Source organism: Ctenopharyngodon idella, chromosome 15 (assembly GCF_019924925.1).
Source record: "Ctenopharyngodon idella isolate HZGC_01 chromosome 15, HZGC01, whole genome shotgun sequence".
In the NCBI taxonomy this organism is placed as follows: Eukaryota; Metazoa; Chordata; class Actinopteri; order Cypriniformes; family Xenocyprididae; genus Ctenopharyngodon; species Ctenopharyngodon idella.
The window spans coordinates 25,213,979-25,230,364 of NC_067234.1; the positions used below are offsets into that span (position 1 = coordinate 25,213,979).

General features: G+C 37.5%; 1 protein-coding gene across 1 annotated transcript in view; it reads right to left on the reverse strand.

Moving 5' to 3' along the window:
- rap1gap2a (RAP1 GTPase activating protein 2a) overlaps positions 1 to 11,153 on the reverse strand; it is a 92,678-nt gene extending 81,525 nt beyond the window's left edge. The window contains exon 1 of the mRNA XM_051861288.1: positions 11,036 to 11,153. Within this exon, the coding sequence (XP_051717248.1) occupies positions 11,036 to 11,049 (14 nt within the window). The 5' untranslated portion in view covers positions 11,050 to 11,153. The remainder of the gene's footprint in view (positions 1 to 11,035) is intronic.
- Positions 11,154 to 16,386: the final 5,233 nt, after the last annotated feature.

A 16,386-nucleotide genomic window follows, 5' to 3' on the forward strand; every position in this document is an offset into this window, starting at 1 on the left:
ATGGCTGAGAGACATTACAAAAGACAAAAGGTCAGAGGAATATCACTGGAAAAAGAAGGGATATGATAAGACGAGCTTTAGGACCCACATTAATATTAGAAAATAGGGCTGTGTATTGCCAAGAATTTGGCGATACGATACGTATCACGATACAGGTGTTACGATACGATATATTGCGATAGACTGTAAGAAAGGCGATATATTGTGATATTTCTTGTTTGATCTAATTTTAGAACACACCACCATATGCATAAAACCTGACAAAAACTTTCTTTTCATTTAATCAAGACGGTATCATTTGTATTTATATCACTAATCACTCTTTTGTGCAATCTAAGTAAAGGGAAAATAGTAAAGTGACTGCAGGATTCTTTAGGTGTATGTTTTAAAGGTTCACAGTATAGCCGTTTTTAATTTCTAAAGTATTTAACAACAGAAAGTCATAGTCAATTCCATGACTGCATGACTGTTTTTTTTTTTTCATATTTAATACTGTAAAGCTGCTTGCTTTAAAGCAATATATTGTATAAAGTGCAAATTAAATAAACGTACCTTCACTGAAGTGCTGAACAGAGCTGGTGCAAACATATCCACATCGCTATGATCAGATGCTTTCTTTCTGCTACCACCGCTATCATTTTTCTTGTGTGTTTATTTTGTTATTGAGAAGAAAGCTTGCAGTACATACTACATATTCTATCAAAGCGCCTCTCAGCAGTGCGGATGGCGTCGGGATTCTAAGTGAGCTTTCAGATTCAATGCTGATTTTAACATGGCCTATTTTGCAAACAACATGACTCTTGTCGATCTCCTTAGTGGTTTATTTATAGTTGAAGCCAAGTTGAGTATAGTTGAGTCCACACTTCAGGTCTGTACACCGCGGCGGGAGCCAGAATAATTTGATCGTCTTGTGAGCAGGGTTTGCTAATGCTAGCAATGCACGGACCTTGGCTTTCTCTTCTCCGCGTCAGTTTACGTTCTGAGATAACACTGCCATCTAGCGGTTGGGTTTAAACCGAACACAAAGCCACGAATCTTGGATGTAAATAAATAAATAAATAAATATCGATACAGTGTTTTTGAGAATCAATACAGTTTAGCAAACATAATATCGCGATATTCACGTATATCGATATCGATATTAGAAAAGCTTTCCAGCGCTGGAGAGTCCCAAGCGGGAAGGCCTGAAAATGGACGCTGAGGTTTAGTTGTTTCTGCTCCATTTGTGAGTTACAATTGGTTTTGTTATGCTTCACAGAACAAAGATATGCTGTTGTTGTAATGTTAGTAACAAGACAGTTTTGGGTGCCATTGTTTGTCTGGAGCTGCTATGCTGCTGGCGACTAACAACGAAAGGATGCTTGTACAGACACATGCACTGTATGTTCATTTTTTGTATTCCATGTCATTTGTTCGTCATCTTCGCTTAATTTTTTGTGAAACGTAATTTTGCTTCGCTTCAGCTATGATAGACATCCACTCTTGTATTGTGTGTTTGTGCATTTTGGGGGCGGAGCAATGAAGGGAGGAGTGTGTTTGTTTGGGTTGATTTCAGATATCAACAGTGTCTCTCAGAAATTGCTTACTGCACCTTTAAACGGATCTAAATACTCTATGGGCCCTTTGATAAAACTTTCTTTGTACATAAAGAATCACTCAAAGTACACTTTAAAAAAATATTTTTCTAAGTTTAAATAAAACAGATTTTTAGAGCATGTTTTACAAGAAAATACTATTTCAGTCTTTTTACTTAATGTCACATTTGATTTAGTTTGTTACTTGTTTTTTTTTGCAGCTATTTGTGAAATTTACTAGCAATGAAATTAATGTGAAAATTGTTTCAAAGTAAATTAACATTTATTTAACGTTAACTATTTTCATTTACTTTTAATGCACAAATTCTTTTGTTGCTGTGTTACATAAAGGTGTAAATACCAAGAGACAGGTGGGGTTACACCACTTTTTTAGTGTACTTAAACACTTGACGTTAAGCAAATCAAGTAGATTTTAAACTGGTATAAAGCATGTTTGGCAGCGTCAAAACACTTTCAAATACATGACGCATGATGCTGAACTCAAAGCACACCTCCCTTTTCATCTGTGATGTTTACTGAGCACAGTATATTTGTTCAGGTACAGTAGTGATGCATTTTGCTAATGAAAGTAGATGTTACGGCTTGAAATTATCACAAATAATTCACTTCCTCATAGACAGCTGGAGAGCTTTTTAAAATGAAGAGAGAACAAATCATGTTCGCTGTGGACATGCACTTGTCTCCCGCACCCTTGTATTTACATCCGCTTCGATAATGATTAACGCTGGCCATGGCAGAACATCAATATATGTGGTAATCAGATGAGTATCACTTGAACTTTTCTCACCGGCTTTGTGATTCATAACGAATAGAAAGGGTGAGATATTTTATGACTGGTCACAAGCATTGATTAAAAAGGATTTCATCACACACACACACACACATACAGGCACCCACATTCAAACATGACAGACATCATCTATCTAAGTGCATTGGACCCCAGCTAACAGCTGTAGCGTCATGGCAGACAGAATGCAGTCTGTCAATTTCAAGGGCGCTCCCCACGGCGTGAAGTCAGAAGCTCATAAAGCGATGACTCAGCATGGGCTGAAATAGCCTGATCCACCGAACCCCCAACTGTCTCTTGTTATTTACACCTTTATGTAACACAGAGCAACAAAAGAGTTTGTGCATGAAAGTAAATGAAAAAGTTTAAAAATGCTAGATGAATGTCTTTATTCAAAATTGAACTAATGTTTTCATTGTAATGTTCAGCCATTTAAATATTAAAATTCTATATTATTTTGTCTAAATTACAAATGGTACAAACCCTAGAAATTAAATCAGTTGTTTAAAATTTTCACAACATTAAAAGATTTTAGTGAGATTTTCTAAAGTTTACAATTAACAGCAATATTAAATTGGGTTTTTTAAAGATTAACTTCTGAAAATCTTACTTTTTCCATGTTTAAGTGCTGTAATCGGGTCCCCGGTGCATCTACCAACCCAGAAAATGTGAAAAAGGACAACCCAGTACTTTGTTTTGGTAAGTCTTTCTCTGCAAGCATGTGAGAAAACTAGCCGCTCAGATTTCATTGTCCTTGTGACGTAGGAAAGGGACCATTTTTTTTTCACAAGTAAAAACGGTGTACCAGTTCTAACGCCATGGCAAAAGTTCGAGCAAAGCATGCTAACTGTTCTGTCGCGGCTGCACAGACGAGCACAGAACACTGTTTAGAGTCTCATTAGCTTGGATACCCTACAAGTTGACCCTGGCAAGCTCGATTGCTAAAAAAGAGCGATATTTTGGAAAAAATATTAGACCATTCACAGCATTTGATAGCAATCATAAACGTTAGCCTGGTGCATATGGCTCTGTTTGGCAAACAGTTATGCTATGTATAGTGGGTATTCATACAGATTTTGCACAAAAGATTAACATGACAGCACATGCGATGAGTTGAATCTACTCCACAGCAACTACATAAATTGATCCACTAACCATTAAGAAACGTCCAGTTGCATTCTAAAAGTTGAAACTTCTTCCTGAGTCTCTCCATCAGTGTCCAACTCCGGTTTAAACAATGTAAGGCTGAACACTGTTACTGACAATCGTCATTTTGGCTGCATGAGATTCTCCAGCTTTGTTGCTGTTGAGCAACCGAAGCGTGAGCTGTTAAAGCTCTGCCCTCTACTGGAAAGCGGGCCAGAAGCAGCAGCTCATTTGCATTTAAAGGGAAACACACAAAAACGGCGTGTTTTTGCTCGCACCCAAATAGGGGCAAATTTGACAAGCTATAATAAATGATATTACATATTACATCTTGTGAAAAGAGGCATAATAGGTGTCCTTTAACCCGTTTAATCCCAAATTTTCCCCAGAGATGACATATATGAATTTGTATGGTATTTGTAAGGATATTAAACAATCAATGTCAATTATGTAAAAAAAATATTGAAAAGTCCATGAAAAATTGGGTTTTATGTCCGGTCACAAAAGTGACCGGTGGTAGAACACAGGGAGTCTAGGTCTATGGTGTCAATGCAAAAAATCTCTAATATCTGCCAATAACCAATATGGTACAAATATTTTGTGCATCCCTTGTTAGAATAATTCCCCAAATTCCCCAAAAATGAAAATTCTGTCATTAATTACTCACCCTTGTGTCGTTCCACAACCATAAGACCTTCGTTCATCTTCGGGACACAAAAGAATATATTTTTAATGAAATCTGAGAGGTTTCTGTCCCTCCATAGAAATCCAACCCAACTATCACTTTCAAGGTCCAGAAAAGTAGGAAAGACATCATTAAAGTACTCCATGTGACTCCAGTGGTTTAAACTCAGTTTTATGAAGCTACGCGAGTGCTTTGTTTGAGCAAAAAAAAAAAAAAAATACTATTATCCAAAGCATGTTCATGCAACAATGTCAGCTCTCACGTGAACACAAAATATTTTCGTAAATAAAGTGGCAAATTATGTTTTTTTGCACAAACATAGCATTTGTGTCGCTTCATAAAATTGAGGTGAAATCACTGGAGTCACATGGAGTACTTTAATGATTTTTTATTCCCTTTCTGGACCTTGAAAGTGATAATTGCATTGGATCTCTGTGGAGGGACAGAAACCTCTCAGATTTAATTAAAAACATCTTCATTTGTGTTTCGAAGATGGATGTCAAATGACACAATGGTAAGTAATTAATGACAGAATTTTCATTTTTGGGTGAACTAACCCTTTAATGCTGTATTTTAACAGACACAAATAAATTAGGGTGAATTCAGGTTAATGGGCCATTTTGCCTCAGTTAACAAGGATTCACCTCATGTCTGCATTTATAGAGCATGTATGGCTGATAAAAATCTGATGACTGATTAAAAAAGATGTACTGTATCTACTAGCTGTATCATGAACAATGACCACCCTATTGGACAGTTTGCCTTTTCTTCTCTAGATACACAGCAGTATTTCTTCCCTGAAAAAGAAGATTGAAGAGCGTACAGTACATGTTGTGAATGAGTTATGAGAGAGAGAAAGAGAGAGAAAAGCAAAGAGAGGGAAAGCATGGGCTTAGAGCCAGTGCTGCAAGAAACTCAAGGTTAATCATACCTTAAAAAAAGAGTGAAAGAGGAAGGCAAGGAAGTGCCTCTCTTACACATTTACAGTGTGTGATTTGGAAACCACTTGTTTCCCAAATCTCATTTCCAAATGTCCTTTGAACTTCCTTTGGCATACATGCAACTCAACTCAGTCTAATAAGAGTAAATGTAAAACTCAATGCAAAATACAATGGTGCTCAATTTTACCTGAAGGCAACGGGGCATTTTGAAGATGCTGTTATCCAAAGTAACTTTTAATTCACAAACCTACAACCTGATAACTCAGACAATGTGATTTACCAAAGTACATACACTATACTTCAAACTTTGAGATCTGTAAGATTATTTTATGTTTGTGAAAGAAGTTTCTTATACTCACCATTAAGGTTGTATTTATTTGATCAACAATACAGTAAAACAGTAATATGTAATGTAAAATATTATGACAATTTAAAATTACTTTTTCTATTTTAATATATTTTAAAATGTGATATGATGGCAAAGCAGAATTTTCAGCATCATTACTTCAGTCTTCAGTGTCACATGATCCTTCAGACATCATTCCAATTTGCCAATTGGGTGCACAAGGAACATTTCTTAATATTATCAATGCTGGAAACAGTTGTGCTGCTTAATATTTTTGTGGAAACCATAATACAATTTTTTCAGGGTTCCTTAATAATTAGAAAGTTCAAATGAACAGCGTCTTTACTGTCACTTTTGATCAATTTAATGCATCCTTGCTGAATAAAATAATTAATTTCTGAAAGACAAAAAATGTAAATAAAATAAAATCTTACTGACCCCTAACTTTTGAACAGTCTAAGCCAGTGGTGTCCAAACCTGCTCCTGAGGGACACTGTCCTGCAAAGTTTAGCTCCAACTTGCCTCAACTCAGCTGCCTGGAAGTTCCCAGGGCTGCATTTAAGTCCAATTTTTTTATGCCCTTCCCTTGCTAACATTCATCCGTCTCATTCATTTGTTCATTTGTCAAAATCATGTTGCATTGTGGTCTATGGATCTGCCTGAAGTGTAAATATTGAGTAAACATGCTCCCTCTTTCAAAATCGAGGGGTTGAGAGTCTGTCCGAATAAACGTACTTCGCCCACTTGACAAAGTTGATTGCACTTCAAGATGGCGGTGGGGATTCCCCCGAGGGGAAGTGCTTAGGGAGGTCCACAAGTGTATGTCTAAAAGTGGATTTAAATGCAGCCTAGTATGAGCAAGAGCTTGATAAGCTGGTTCAGGTGTCTTTAATAGGGGTTGAAGCTAAACTCTGCAGGACAGTGGCCCTCCAGGAGTAGGATTGGACACCCATGGTCCAATGCCTCATTTCCACCGAGCGGTACAGGACAATACAGTACAGTTCAGTACCATTTGGGATGGTAAACTCTGATCCGGCTTGCATTTCCACCGCCAACAGTAGTCTTACTTGATGTGGTATAGCAATCGATGTCATTCTCACGTGAAAAAGAAAGTAGCATGCGCAAGTGACGATTCTCTGTCAACCAATCAACGTTCTGCAGTGAGTCTAGCTCCACCCTTTAGTACCGGACTACTGTGCTAGATACCCCAATGGAAGGGTCCCAAAAAAAGTGGTACGGTATGGTTTGGAATTAGAGTACCATTCACAACTTCTGACAATGGAAACAGCAAAAATTGCGTACTGTACTGAACTGTACGGTACCGCACCGCTCGGTGGAAACGAGGCATAAGCAATTAACATCCTTTCTAGGTCCTGCAACATCAAAGCCCTGAAACTATCCTTAACACTAACCGTACCCCTTAAAAGAAGCAGTGAGCACATTTAAAAGCATGTTCTTAACCTGATTATGCTTAATTCTTAATTCTTAATGCTTAATTCACAATGACAATGTGAACACGCTAACACGTTAGGTAATAAACAGCTTAAGCATATACCAATCCACAAAGCTAGATTTTTGACCCTTACCCCGATTTCGACCCGGCATTTAAACATGTTAACGTGTTATGTCACTTATTGAAGAGTGCATGTGTGATACAGTATAATGCATTCTTATACAGCCTATCCTGACAGAGCAAGTGTGCTGAAGTAAGGGAGAAGGAAATATATTGCAAACCCCGACTCTTTCTTGACCCAAGAAATTATAAAAACGTTTTCTCATCTCGTCCAGCCGAAGTAGAAGTGGTACAGTCAAAATGCTGCATCTGTAGCATAAAAGGATAATATATCAGTCCGTAAGATTCCTGCTGACATGTTGGACATGACATGTTGGTTTTCAATGCTTTATTGAACATCACAGCTGACATAACAAATGGAATACTTAGAGTGAGGTACACAAATTATTACATTTTAATGTCAATGCAGGGAAATAACTTGATTTATTTATTTATATTATTTATATTTATTGGTTTGCATGTAAACAATGGGTTATTTCAATAAGCTGCTTTTTAGAAGTTTTCAGCATAACACTGTACAAGTAGACATGCTCAGTGATTGGTTAATAGGAACATTGTTCAAGTTCCTAAGCCATTGTAAGATTAGGAATAGGTATACAGTTGTATTTCTAACCCAAACCTAACCTTAAAATGTGACTGGTTGATAAGAATTTTGCTCCAGGACCAAAACAAGTCCTACTTGACAACTCATGATTTTGCTAAGCTGTTTTTTACCTTCTGATGGTCCTGAAACAACATTCTTCAAACACAAGTCTCAAATTTATCTCTAACCTTAACCCTATAACTACCCTATAAACAAAGAAAAATTACAAGTTGAAAGGTTGAGAATGTGACTTTTTATCGTATACGATACGATAATCATGACAACCGATCAGAGTCAAGATACTTTGTCAATTGCTTGGTTGCTCCACCCACTCTGAAATCTCATTGGTCTACAGTCCTGTTCTGGATTGGTTGTGATTGTGTCAAGTTGTGAAGTAGTTTTGCATTCAATCTGAAAACTTGTTGCATCACCCCTAGTTGAAACATCGAAATGCTTCTAGGGGCACAAGGATGGTGATCCAGCCCAGATCTTTAGCCATTTCACCAAAAGACATTAGACTTACATTAAACAGTCACTGGAGTGTGCATCATATATTCCAGTTGTGTTGAAAAGTTTAAGCTAGGCGCTTGGCATGATTGTGCTCTGCCTAATGGACTAAAGAAAGTGTTTTGTGGGCTCCAGCAGCCCTGAGCCAAGACTGACTGATAGGGCTGTTTTCCAGTGCTGCCGCTAAATGAACGCCATGCTCTCTCATTAGATTAGTGGGTAGAGAGGGGGTCGTATCACTCACAGACAGCGCTCACACGATCAGGCTCATTAGATCTACTGTCTGGGCTTCCCCTTATCTGTCGCTGGAATCAAGCCACCAAAACCCCAAAACAGGATGGCAATTCTGCTTTGCTTTTATTCCACCTCATTATTTTTTTCCCTTTACCTCTTCACAAAACCTTCGGGGTTCTACTTTACAATTCTGCTCTCATCTTCCTCTACTCTTTGGATATGCTGTCCTCTCATCGACCTCATCCTTAACTTCTCTCTCTCACAAGGCCTTCTCACATTTTTGACTTCCCGTGCTTGACTTGTCTCTGATCCACTCATTAGTGATGAACGCTGCTCTCTCACCTGTCTCTGTGCTGTGTGAGAGGATTTCGATAGCCGTGACAAAGAGCTCAGCTAGTACACCCACTCACAGCCAGAAACCCGTTTACATCCACCCAACCAGCAAATCAAACACATCCACATATGAGTGTGTGCATACACAGACACTCACAGAAACAAATGCAGGTCTCTGCAGTGCTTCTAGCGCTTCCTGCAGTACCTTATATTTTTGAATTTACAAAGAGAGATGGACAGTACAGCTCTGAGACATAACTAAATGTAACAAAACGAGAAGGATGCAGCTAGACAAGTAAATAATAAGAGATAAAATGACAGTGAAGAGATGAGATGAGGTGTAATAAAAGAGAATAGAACAGATGAGTTGAAAGAAGAAAAGAAGCAAGAAGAGACAAAGCAAGACAAGACAAAATGAGATGGGAAGAGTAGAGACGAAAAAAGAAAATAGGAGAAGAGATGAGACAAGCCAAGAAAGTACAGCTTAGTAGAAAAGAAAGGAGACCAGAATTTGATTAAAGAAGATGAGAAGAGTAGAAATTAGATGAGATGAGACTAAATGAGACAAAACAAGACTAGAAAGAAGAAAAATGGAGACGAGATGAGAAAAGAAAAAAAAGAGGACAGAACAGAAGAGATGAGACAAAAATAGACAAAACTGAAAAAAGATGAAAGCATAAGAGATGAAAACGGTGCAAAAAGAGAAGAGAAACAAAAAACAAAATGAAATGAAACAGAGGAAGACAATTGATGAGACAAAACAAAGCAAAAAGATGAGAAGGAAAGAAATGAGACGAGGTGAGAGAAGAAAACAGATTAAACAAAACAAAACAAAACAAAAAATAAGAGATGAGATGAGGGGGGAAAAGAAAGAGATGAGAAGAAATGAGACGAAAAGACTAGATGAGAGAAAAAGAGACTAGATGAGACAAAACAAGTAAGACGAAAACAAAAAAGATGTAAGAGGCGATGAAAATGGAAGGGAAGAGAAAGGACAAAACAAAAGAGATGGAACAAAAAAGATTAAGGAAACAAACAAAAAGATGAGAACAGAAGAGGCTAGTTGAAAGAAGAGAAGAGAAGAGAAGAGAAGAGAAGAGAAGAGAAGAAAGAGAAGAGAAGAGAAGAGAAGAATTATTGCCCTTCACTCTTATCAATAGTGACTCATTCTCCATTTAAGTTTCTGCTCATCACTCATTCCTTTAAGCGAATCAAGAGAGGGCAGGTACAGAACAGAGGTACAGAGGGGGAGGAAGGAGGAGAAAATGAGCTGTGGAGGGAGTACACCGCAAACTAATGAGAGACTGCAGGGGGGAAGAGAGGGAAAGAGACTTGAGAGAAAGTGAGAAAATGAGCGATGGGGAAATTATCAGATGAGAATCACAATAATGGAAGGATGAAGACAGAATGGAGGACAATAGAGAGAGCAGATGAGGCTGATGCACATGGCAGGACCCACAATAGTCTTTAAGAGACATAATTATGCTGTAATGTTGAACTGTGCACCATGACACTCTTGCACTGGAGAGGACGGCAACATACGGTTCATTTATCACTCTAATGTACATGCATACAAGTAATTGTACGAAAATATAAGCTCAAGCTACAGGTTGTGATAATAACCGCAGTTGTTCGGCAGAATATTCTGTAATATTAAACCCAAGATCATATATCACTTCCTGCTACAACCACAAGGAAATGTGACTGTGTATATATTTAAACTGTGTAGAATTTCATGCTAATACTGTTTTGCATCTATGATGCTGAAAGTCTTTTTTAATTTATCCTTATGCAAGGCTCTTTATGATTGCTCTCTGTTTGCCAAATCCCGCACAGCCCGTGCAGAATGACTCATATGCATCATCCACATACTTTATTTATTTCTAAAAAATTGAGCCATCGTGCTGAAAACATCCCCCTGGCAGCCACAAACAATGGCATACACTAAGGGAATGAGTCACTAACGCAACACACACACAAGCCAAAAACAAGCTAACTATTAATTGAAACAGTCAAGTAGGCTTTAATGTCACACAGTTGCGTTTTAAGACTTTTTGTAAGAAAATATGCAAGTTTAAAACTCAGTTTAAGGACCCTGATGCAACTCATGGGCATGACGTATGGCAAAACAGCTTGTAAGAAAAGAGACACAAATACAAACACACCCTATATACAGCAACAGTTTAGTCAGGTCCCATTCAAACCCACACGCTGCTGTCCATTAGTGTGACAAAATCAGCAGGAAATAAGATTTACGCTCTTGAATCCATCATGCACTTGAATAACCATTAAAACATCACCTTACCTTGAATCTGCCATCAGAGGCTCTCAGAACTGAGTAAACACAGCAGTGCTGCATGAAACGACTGGTTCAACACGAGTGAGGAGAGAGAACCGCTCAGTGAAATAGAGGAGAGAGAGAGAGAGAGAGAGAGAGAGAGAGAGAGAGAGAGAACAAAACAGTGGAGGGAGGGAAAAGGATGAGAGAATGTGAGCGAATCGTGAGGAGAGAGATAGAGAGATGTGTGTAAGAATGCAGGTAGTAGTTGTAGTAGTTGCTATGGCATTGAATATGTTCTGGCTCTCTATGATGGGCTTGTGAGGGGGTGCGGATTATTTCTCAGATGTAAAATTAAACAGAGCCACAAAAGCCAACCTTACAGAAGATTTATGGCACAGGCGCTCTCATATACAAGGCTAGAAAGGCATAACTCCTAGAAAGGCATAACTCGGGGGCAGACAGCTCCTCTTTTGAATTTTCTATTTAAATGCATTCAAAATTCAATAGATTTACGGCAGCTTATAAGGCCCTTGTATCAAAGGTGACTCTGATGCAACTACTTTCATTCTGTGTTAATTAGGGATGCACTGATATTTAAAATCTGGTCGATACCAAAAAGATAATGGGTCATTGACGAAAAGGTTTTTAAAGGTGTAAAAAAAAAACATAATGGAGACATAATTAAGTTTTATTAAGTGTTAACAATGAGATTATGTGGTTTTTATAATCAATTAACACTGCTTTTGTCATGTTTTACAAGATGGACAAAATTTGTCACCAAAAAAGTCATTCGGTTTAACCAAAATTTCGGTTTTACCGAATGACGCTTTTGGTTATACCAAATGACAATATTTTCAAACAATGCTAACAGGCTGATATCTAGCTAGCTAGCAAAAGGACAATCAAACATTTTATATTTAGTACAAGTTTTTAAAATATTACAACATTTTCCATGTTTTATAGCGGTTGTACCGAATGACCTGATGTTTCGGGACATGCGTATGAGCAAGTGAAAACATTAATTTTTCAAATAGTTAAAAGAGAGTTAGTTACTTTGCTTCATGACCATGTGGTCCTGAATGATGTCACATCCTGTCACATGATACTGACCGCATGACTTGATCCAAAATGGTTCCTTTATATTGGTTACTCTGAATGACATCAATGAAATTCTTTTTTCCGGACATTCTTTCTCACAACAAAGCAGCGACTTCTACACATAATTTTAATACCATTTTGCACTATGTTGATATATGATGTTATAAAATCATGCCAGAATAAAAAATATATACATTTATTACATTTTAAGATATTTTATACACAAATTAAGTGTATTGGCCTTTGGACGGTTAAACCGAATGACCTTTTGACACTTCAAAATCTTTAAAATACCTTTATATGTAGCAAAATATAATTAAAACCTTTTGAATTCACTAAAATAGATCTAGTTGTACTACCTTACATACTTTGGATGTCATATCTTTGTTTTTTATTATTATTAAGGCCTTTGTGGTGGTTAAATTGCTGTCTATGGACGAGTCATATATCTCTCAGATTTCATCAAAAATATCTTAATTTGTGTTTAGAAGATGAACGAAGGTCTTACGGGTTTGGAATGACATGAGGGTGAGCAATTAATGACAGAATTTTCATTTTTGGGTGAACTAACCCTTTAAGTATATATCCAACTTAATATAAAGAGTTGGGGCGATAATATAGTTACACTTTGAGAAGAAATAGAAAAAACTTTGTTGCCTCTCTGCGGCATTAAACAGTCTGTGTAAATACATCTTCAGCAAAGGAAACAAACAGCTCAGAGCTCAAGTTCTCACAGTAAGCCATGTAATACAATGAGAACATGGATCTGTTCAAAGAGGAAGATTCCACTCAGATGTTCCACAGTAGTTTTTTCACATGCAGACACATGTGCCTCATTGGCCATTATAACAGCATGTGGTCAATGCAGTCAGCCACCACTGGGGTCCAATCAAATCAATGTCCACTCACACACACTCTCAGCCGCACGGAGGAACATCAATATTCTGGATTCACGAGCAGTACATCATAAATATACTGATGAGTTTTCTTGAAACGTTACAACCTAGGCAAGAAAACCTGATCCTCGCTCACCATGTGCTCAGAAACACCCTCAAGTAGTGGCTAATGCAATCTTCTACTAAAAGAGCCTGTTGAACATTGCCTGGTTCTTTCATTTGTCTGTTTGTTTAGAGCTGTTGTCTCCATCTCCTTCAATCTCTTGGCAGTTTAGTGTTTGAGAGCCATTGCGCCTTCTAATTGGTGCACTTTCTGGGGTTGCCTTGGTAACCCTCTTTGGAAATGTTCTTTGGAGTTCTGCCATAAGATTTGGTTGGATGAACATATGTATATATAGCATTAACCCGAAAATTACAGTAATTTCAAATAAGGTTTCACATTTTATCAGCCTGTTCTTTTCCCTGCAATCATATGACTAGATTTGATAGGAATTAAAAATGAGCATATGGCACTGCAGTGCTTGACAGCCAGCCAGAGGTGTGACTTCCCTCTGAAAAGAAATCCATCAGCTTGTAGTTTAATTCACATGTATATGCCAACAAATCCAATGTAAGATGGGCTCTAGACGTGTTAGTACAATTTTAGAGACTTTTAAAGTTCTGTTTAATCAATAAAATAACTATTTTACAATATATATTATATATTGTATATTTTATATTATGTCATTCCTATGTTATACCATATATAATATATATATAATATACTATAATATCTATATTAAATATATTTTTTAAAAGAAAGCATTTCTTTTTACTTTAACTTTAAACAAGCAAATCATTTTTTGAAGCACTGTGTTATGTATTTTATGTATAATTTTTTATTTTTTTTTTTTAATCATTATAAAGAGGGTCTCATCTTTATTGGTATGTTATATAATAAACTAATAAATTTAAATTATACTTTTAAATCATTTATATTTATGTGTGTTTGTGTGTGTGTATATATATACAGGTGCTGGTCATATAATTAGAATATCATCAAAAAGTTGATTTATTTCACTAATTCCATTCAAAAAGTGAGGCTTGTATATTATATTCATTCATTACACACAGACTGATATATTTCAAATGTTTATTTCTTTTCATTTTGATGATTATAACTGACAACTAAGGAAAATCCCAAATTCAGTATCTCAGAAAATTAGAATATTACTTAAGACCAGTACAAAGAAAGGATTTTTAGAAATCTTAGCCAACTGAAAAGTATGAACATGAAAAGTATGAGCATGTACAGCACTCAATACTTAGTTGGGGCTCCTTTTGCCTGAATTACTGCAGCAATGCGGCGTGGCATGGAGTCGATCAGTCTGTGGCACTGCTTAGGTGTTATAAGAGCCCTGGTTGCTTTGATAGTGGCCTTCAGCTCTTCTGCATTGTTGGGTCTGGCATATCGCATCTTCCTCTTCACAATACCCCATAGATTTTCTATGGGGTTAAGGTCAGGCGAGTTTGCTGGCCAATTAAGAACAGGGATACCATGGTCCTTAAACCAGGTACTGGTAGCTTTGGCACTGTGTGCAGGTGCCAAGTCCTGTTGGAAAATGAAATCTGCATCTCCATAAAGTTGGTCAGCAGCAGGAAGCATGAAGTGCTCTAAAACTTCCTGGTATATGGCTGCGTTGACCTTGAACCTCAGAAAACACAGTGGACCAACACCAGCAGATGACATGGCACCCCAAACCATCACTGACTGTGGAAACTTTACACCGGACCTCAAGCAACGTGGATTGTGTGCCTCTCCTCTCTTCCTCCAGACTCTGGGACCCTGATTTCCAAAGGAAATGCAAAATTTACTTTCATCAGAGAACATAACTTTGGACCACTCAGCAGCAGTCCAGTCCTTTTTGTCTTTAGCCCAGGCGAGATGCTTGTGTTGTTAAAGAGTAGCTTGACACAAGGAATGCGACAGCTGAAACCCATGTCTTGCATACGTCTGGGCGTAGTGGTTCTTGAAGCACTGACTCCAGCTGCAGTCCACTCTTTGTGAATCTCCCCCACATTTTTGAATGGGTTTTGTTTCACAATCCTCTCCAGGGTGCGGTTATCCCTATTGCTTGTACACTTTTTTCTACCACATCTTTTCCTTCCCTTCGCCTCTCTATTAATGTGCTTGGACACAGAGCTCTGTGAACAGCCAGCCTCTTTTGCAATGACCTTTTGTGTCTTGCCCTCCTTGAGCAAGGTGTCAATGGTCGTCTTTTGGACAACTGTCAAGTCAGCAGTCTTCCCCTATGATTGTGTAGCCTACAGAACTAGACTGAGAGACCATTTAAAGGCCTTTGCAGGTGTTTTGAGTTAATTAGCTTATTAGAGTGTGGCACCAGGTGTCTTCAAGATTGAACCTTTTCACAATATTCTAATTTTCTGATATACTGAATTTGGGATTTTCCTTAGTTGTCAGTTATAATCATCAAAATTAAAAGAAATAAACATTTGAAATATATCAGTCTGTGTGTGATGAATGAATATAATATACAAGTTTCACTTTTTGAATGGAATTAGTGAAATAAATCAACTTTTTGATGATATTCTAATTATATGACCAGCACCTGTATATATATATATATATATATATATATATATAGTGCTGTCAACATTATATAAACATGTAAAATATATATAAATGTATATATTTGCATAAATATATAAATGTGTGTATGTGTATATATATATATATATTGTAATGAAGGGTCGGCAGAATGGTGATCCATTTGCAGCTTTATTTAGATTAAACACCAAGGCAGACAGGGGCAAAGGCAAAGACATAAACAGGAACAGGCAATGGTCGGGGCAGGCGGCAGACAAACAGTATCGGGTCACAGGCGGAGATCAGGGCAGGCGGCAAGCAAACACAGTCCAGTATACAGGCAAGGTTCAGGGCAGGCAGCAGAGAATCACAACGGGTAAACAGTCCAACAGTAACAGAATAAACAATCCACAAGAAAACGCTCAGAAATGATCACCGGGGCAAATCAAGACTTCGCAGTGTGTATGTGTGAGTGTGTGACTTAAATAGTGTGAGTGTGATGAGGTGCAGGTGTGTGCGCAATCAGTCCCAGGAATGAGGGCCTATGGGAAACGTAGTCCGAATGGGAAACAGTCAGTATTCAGGTGATGGCTCCCTCCGGTGGTGCGGAGGAGGAGGCGAGGGAGCCACATTCGTGACATATACAGGTGCTGGTCATATAATTAGAATATCATCAAAAAGTTGATTTATTTCACTAATTCCATTCAAAAAGTGAAACTTGTATATTATATTCATTCATTACACACAGACTGATATATTTCAAATGTTTATTTCTTTTAATTTTGATGATTATA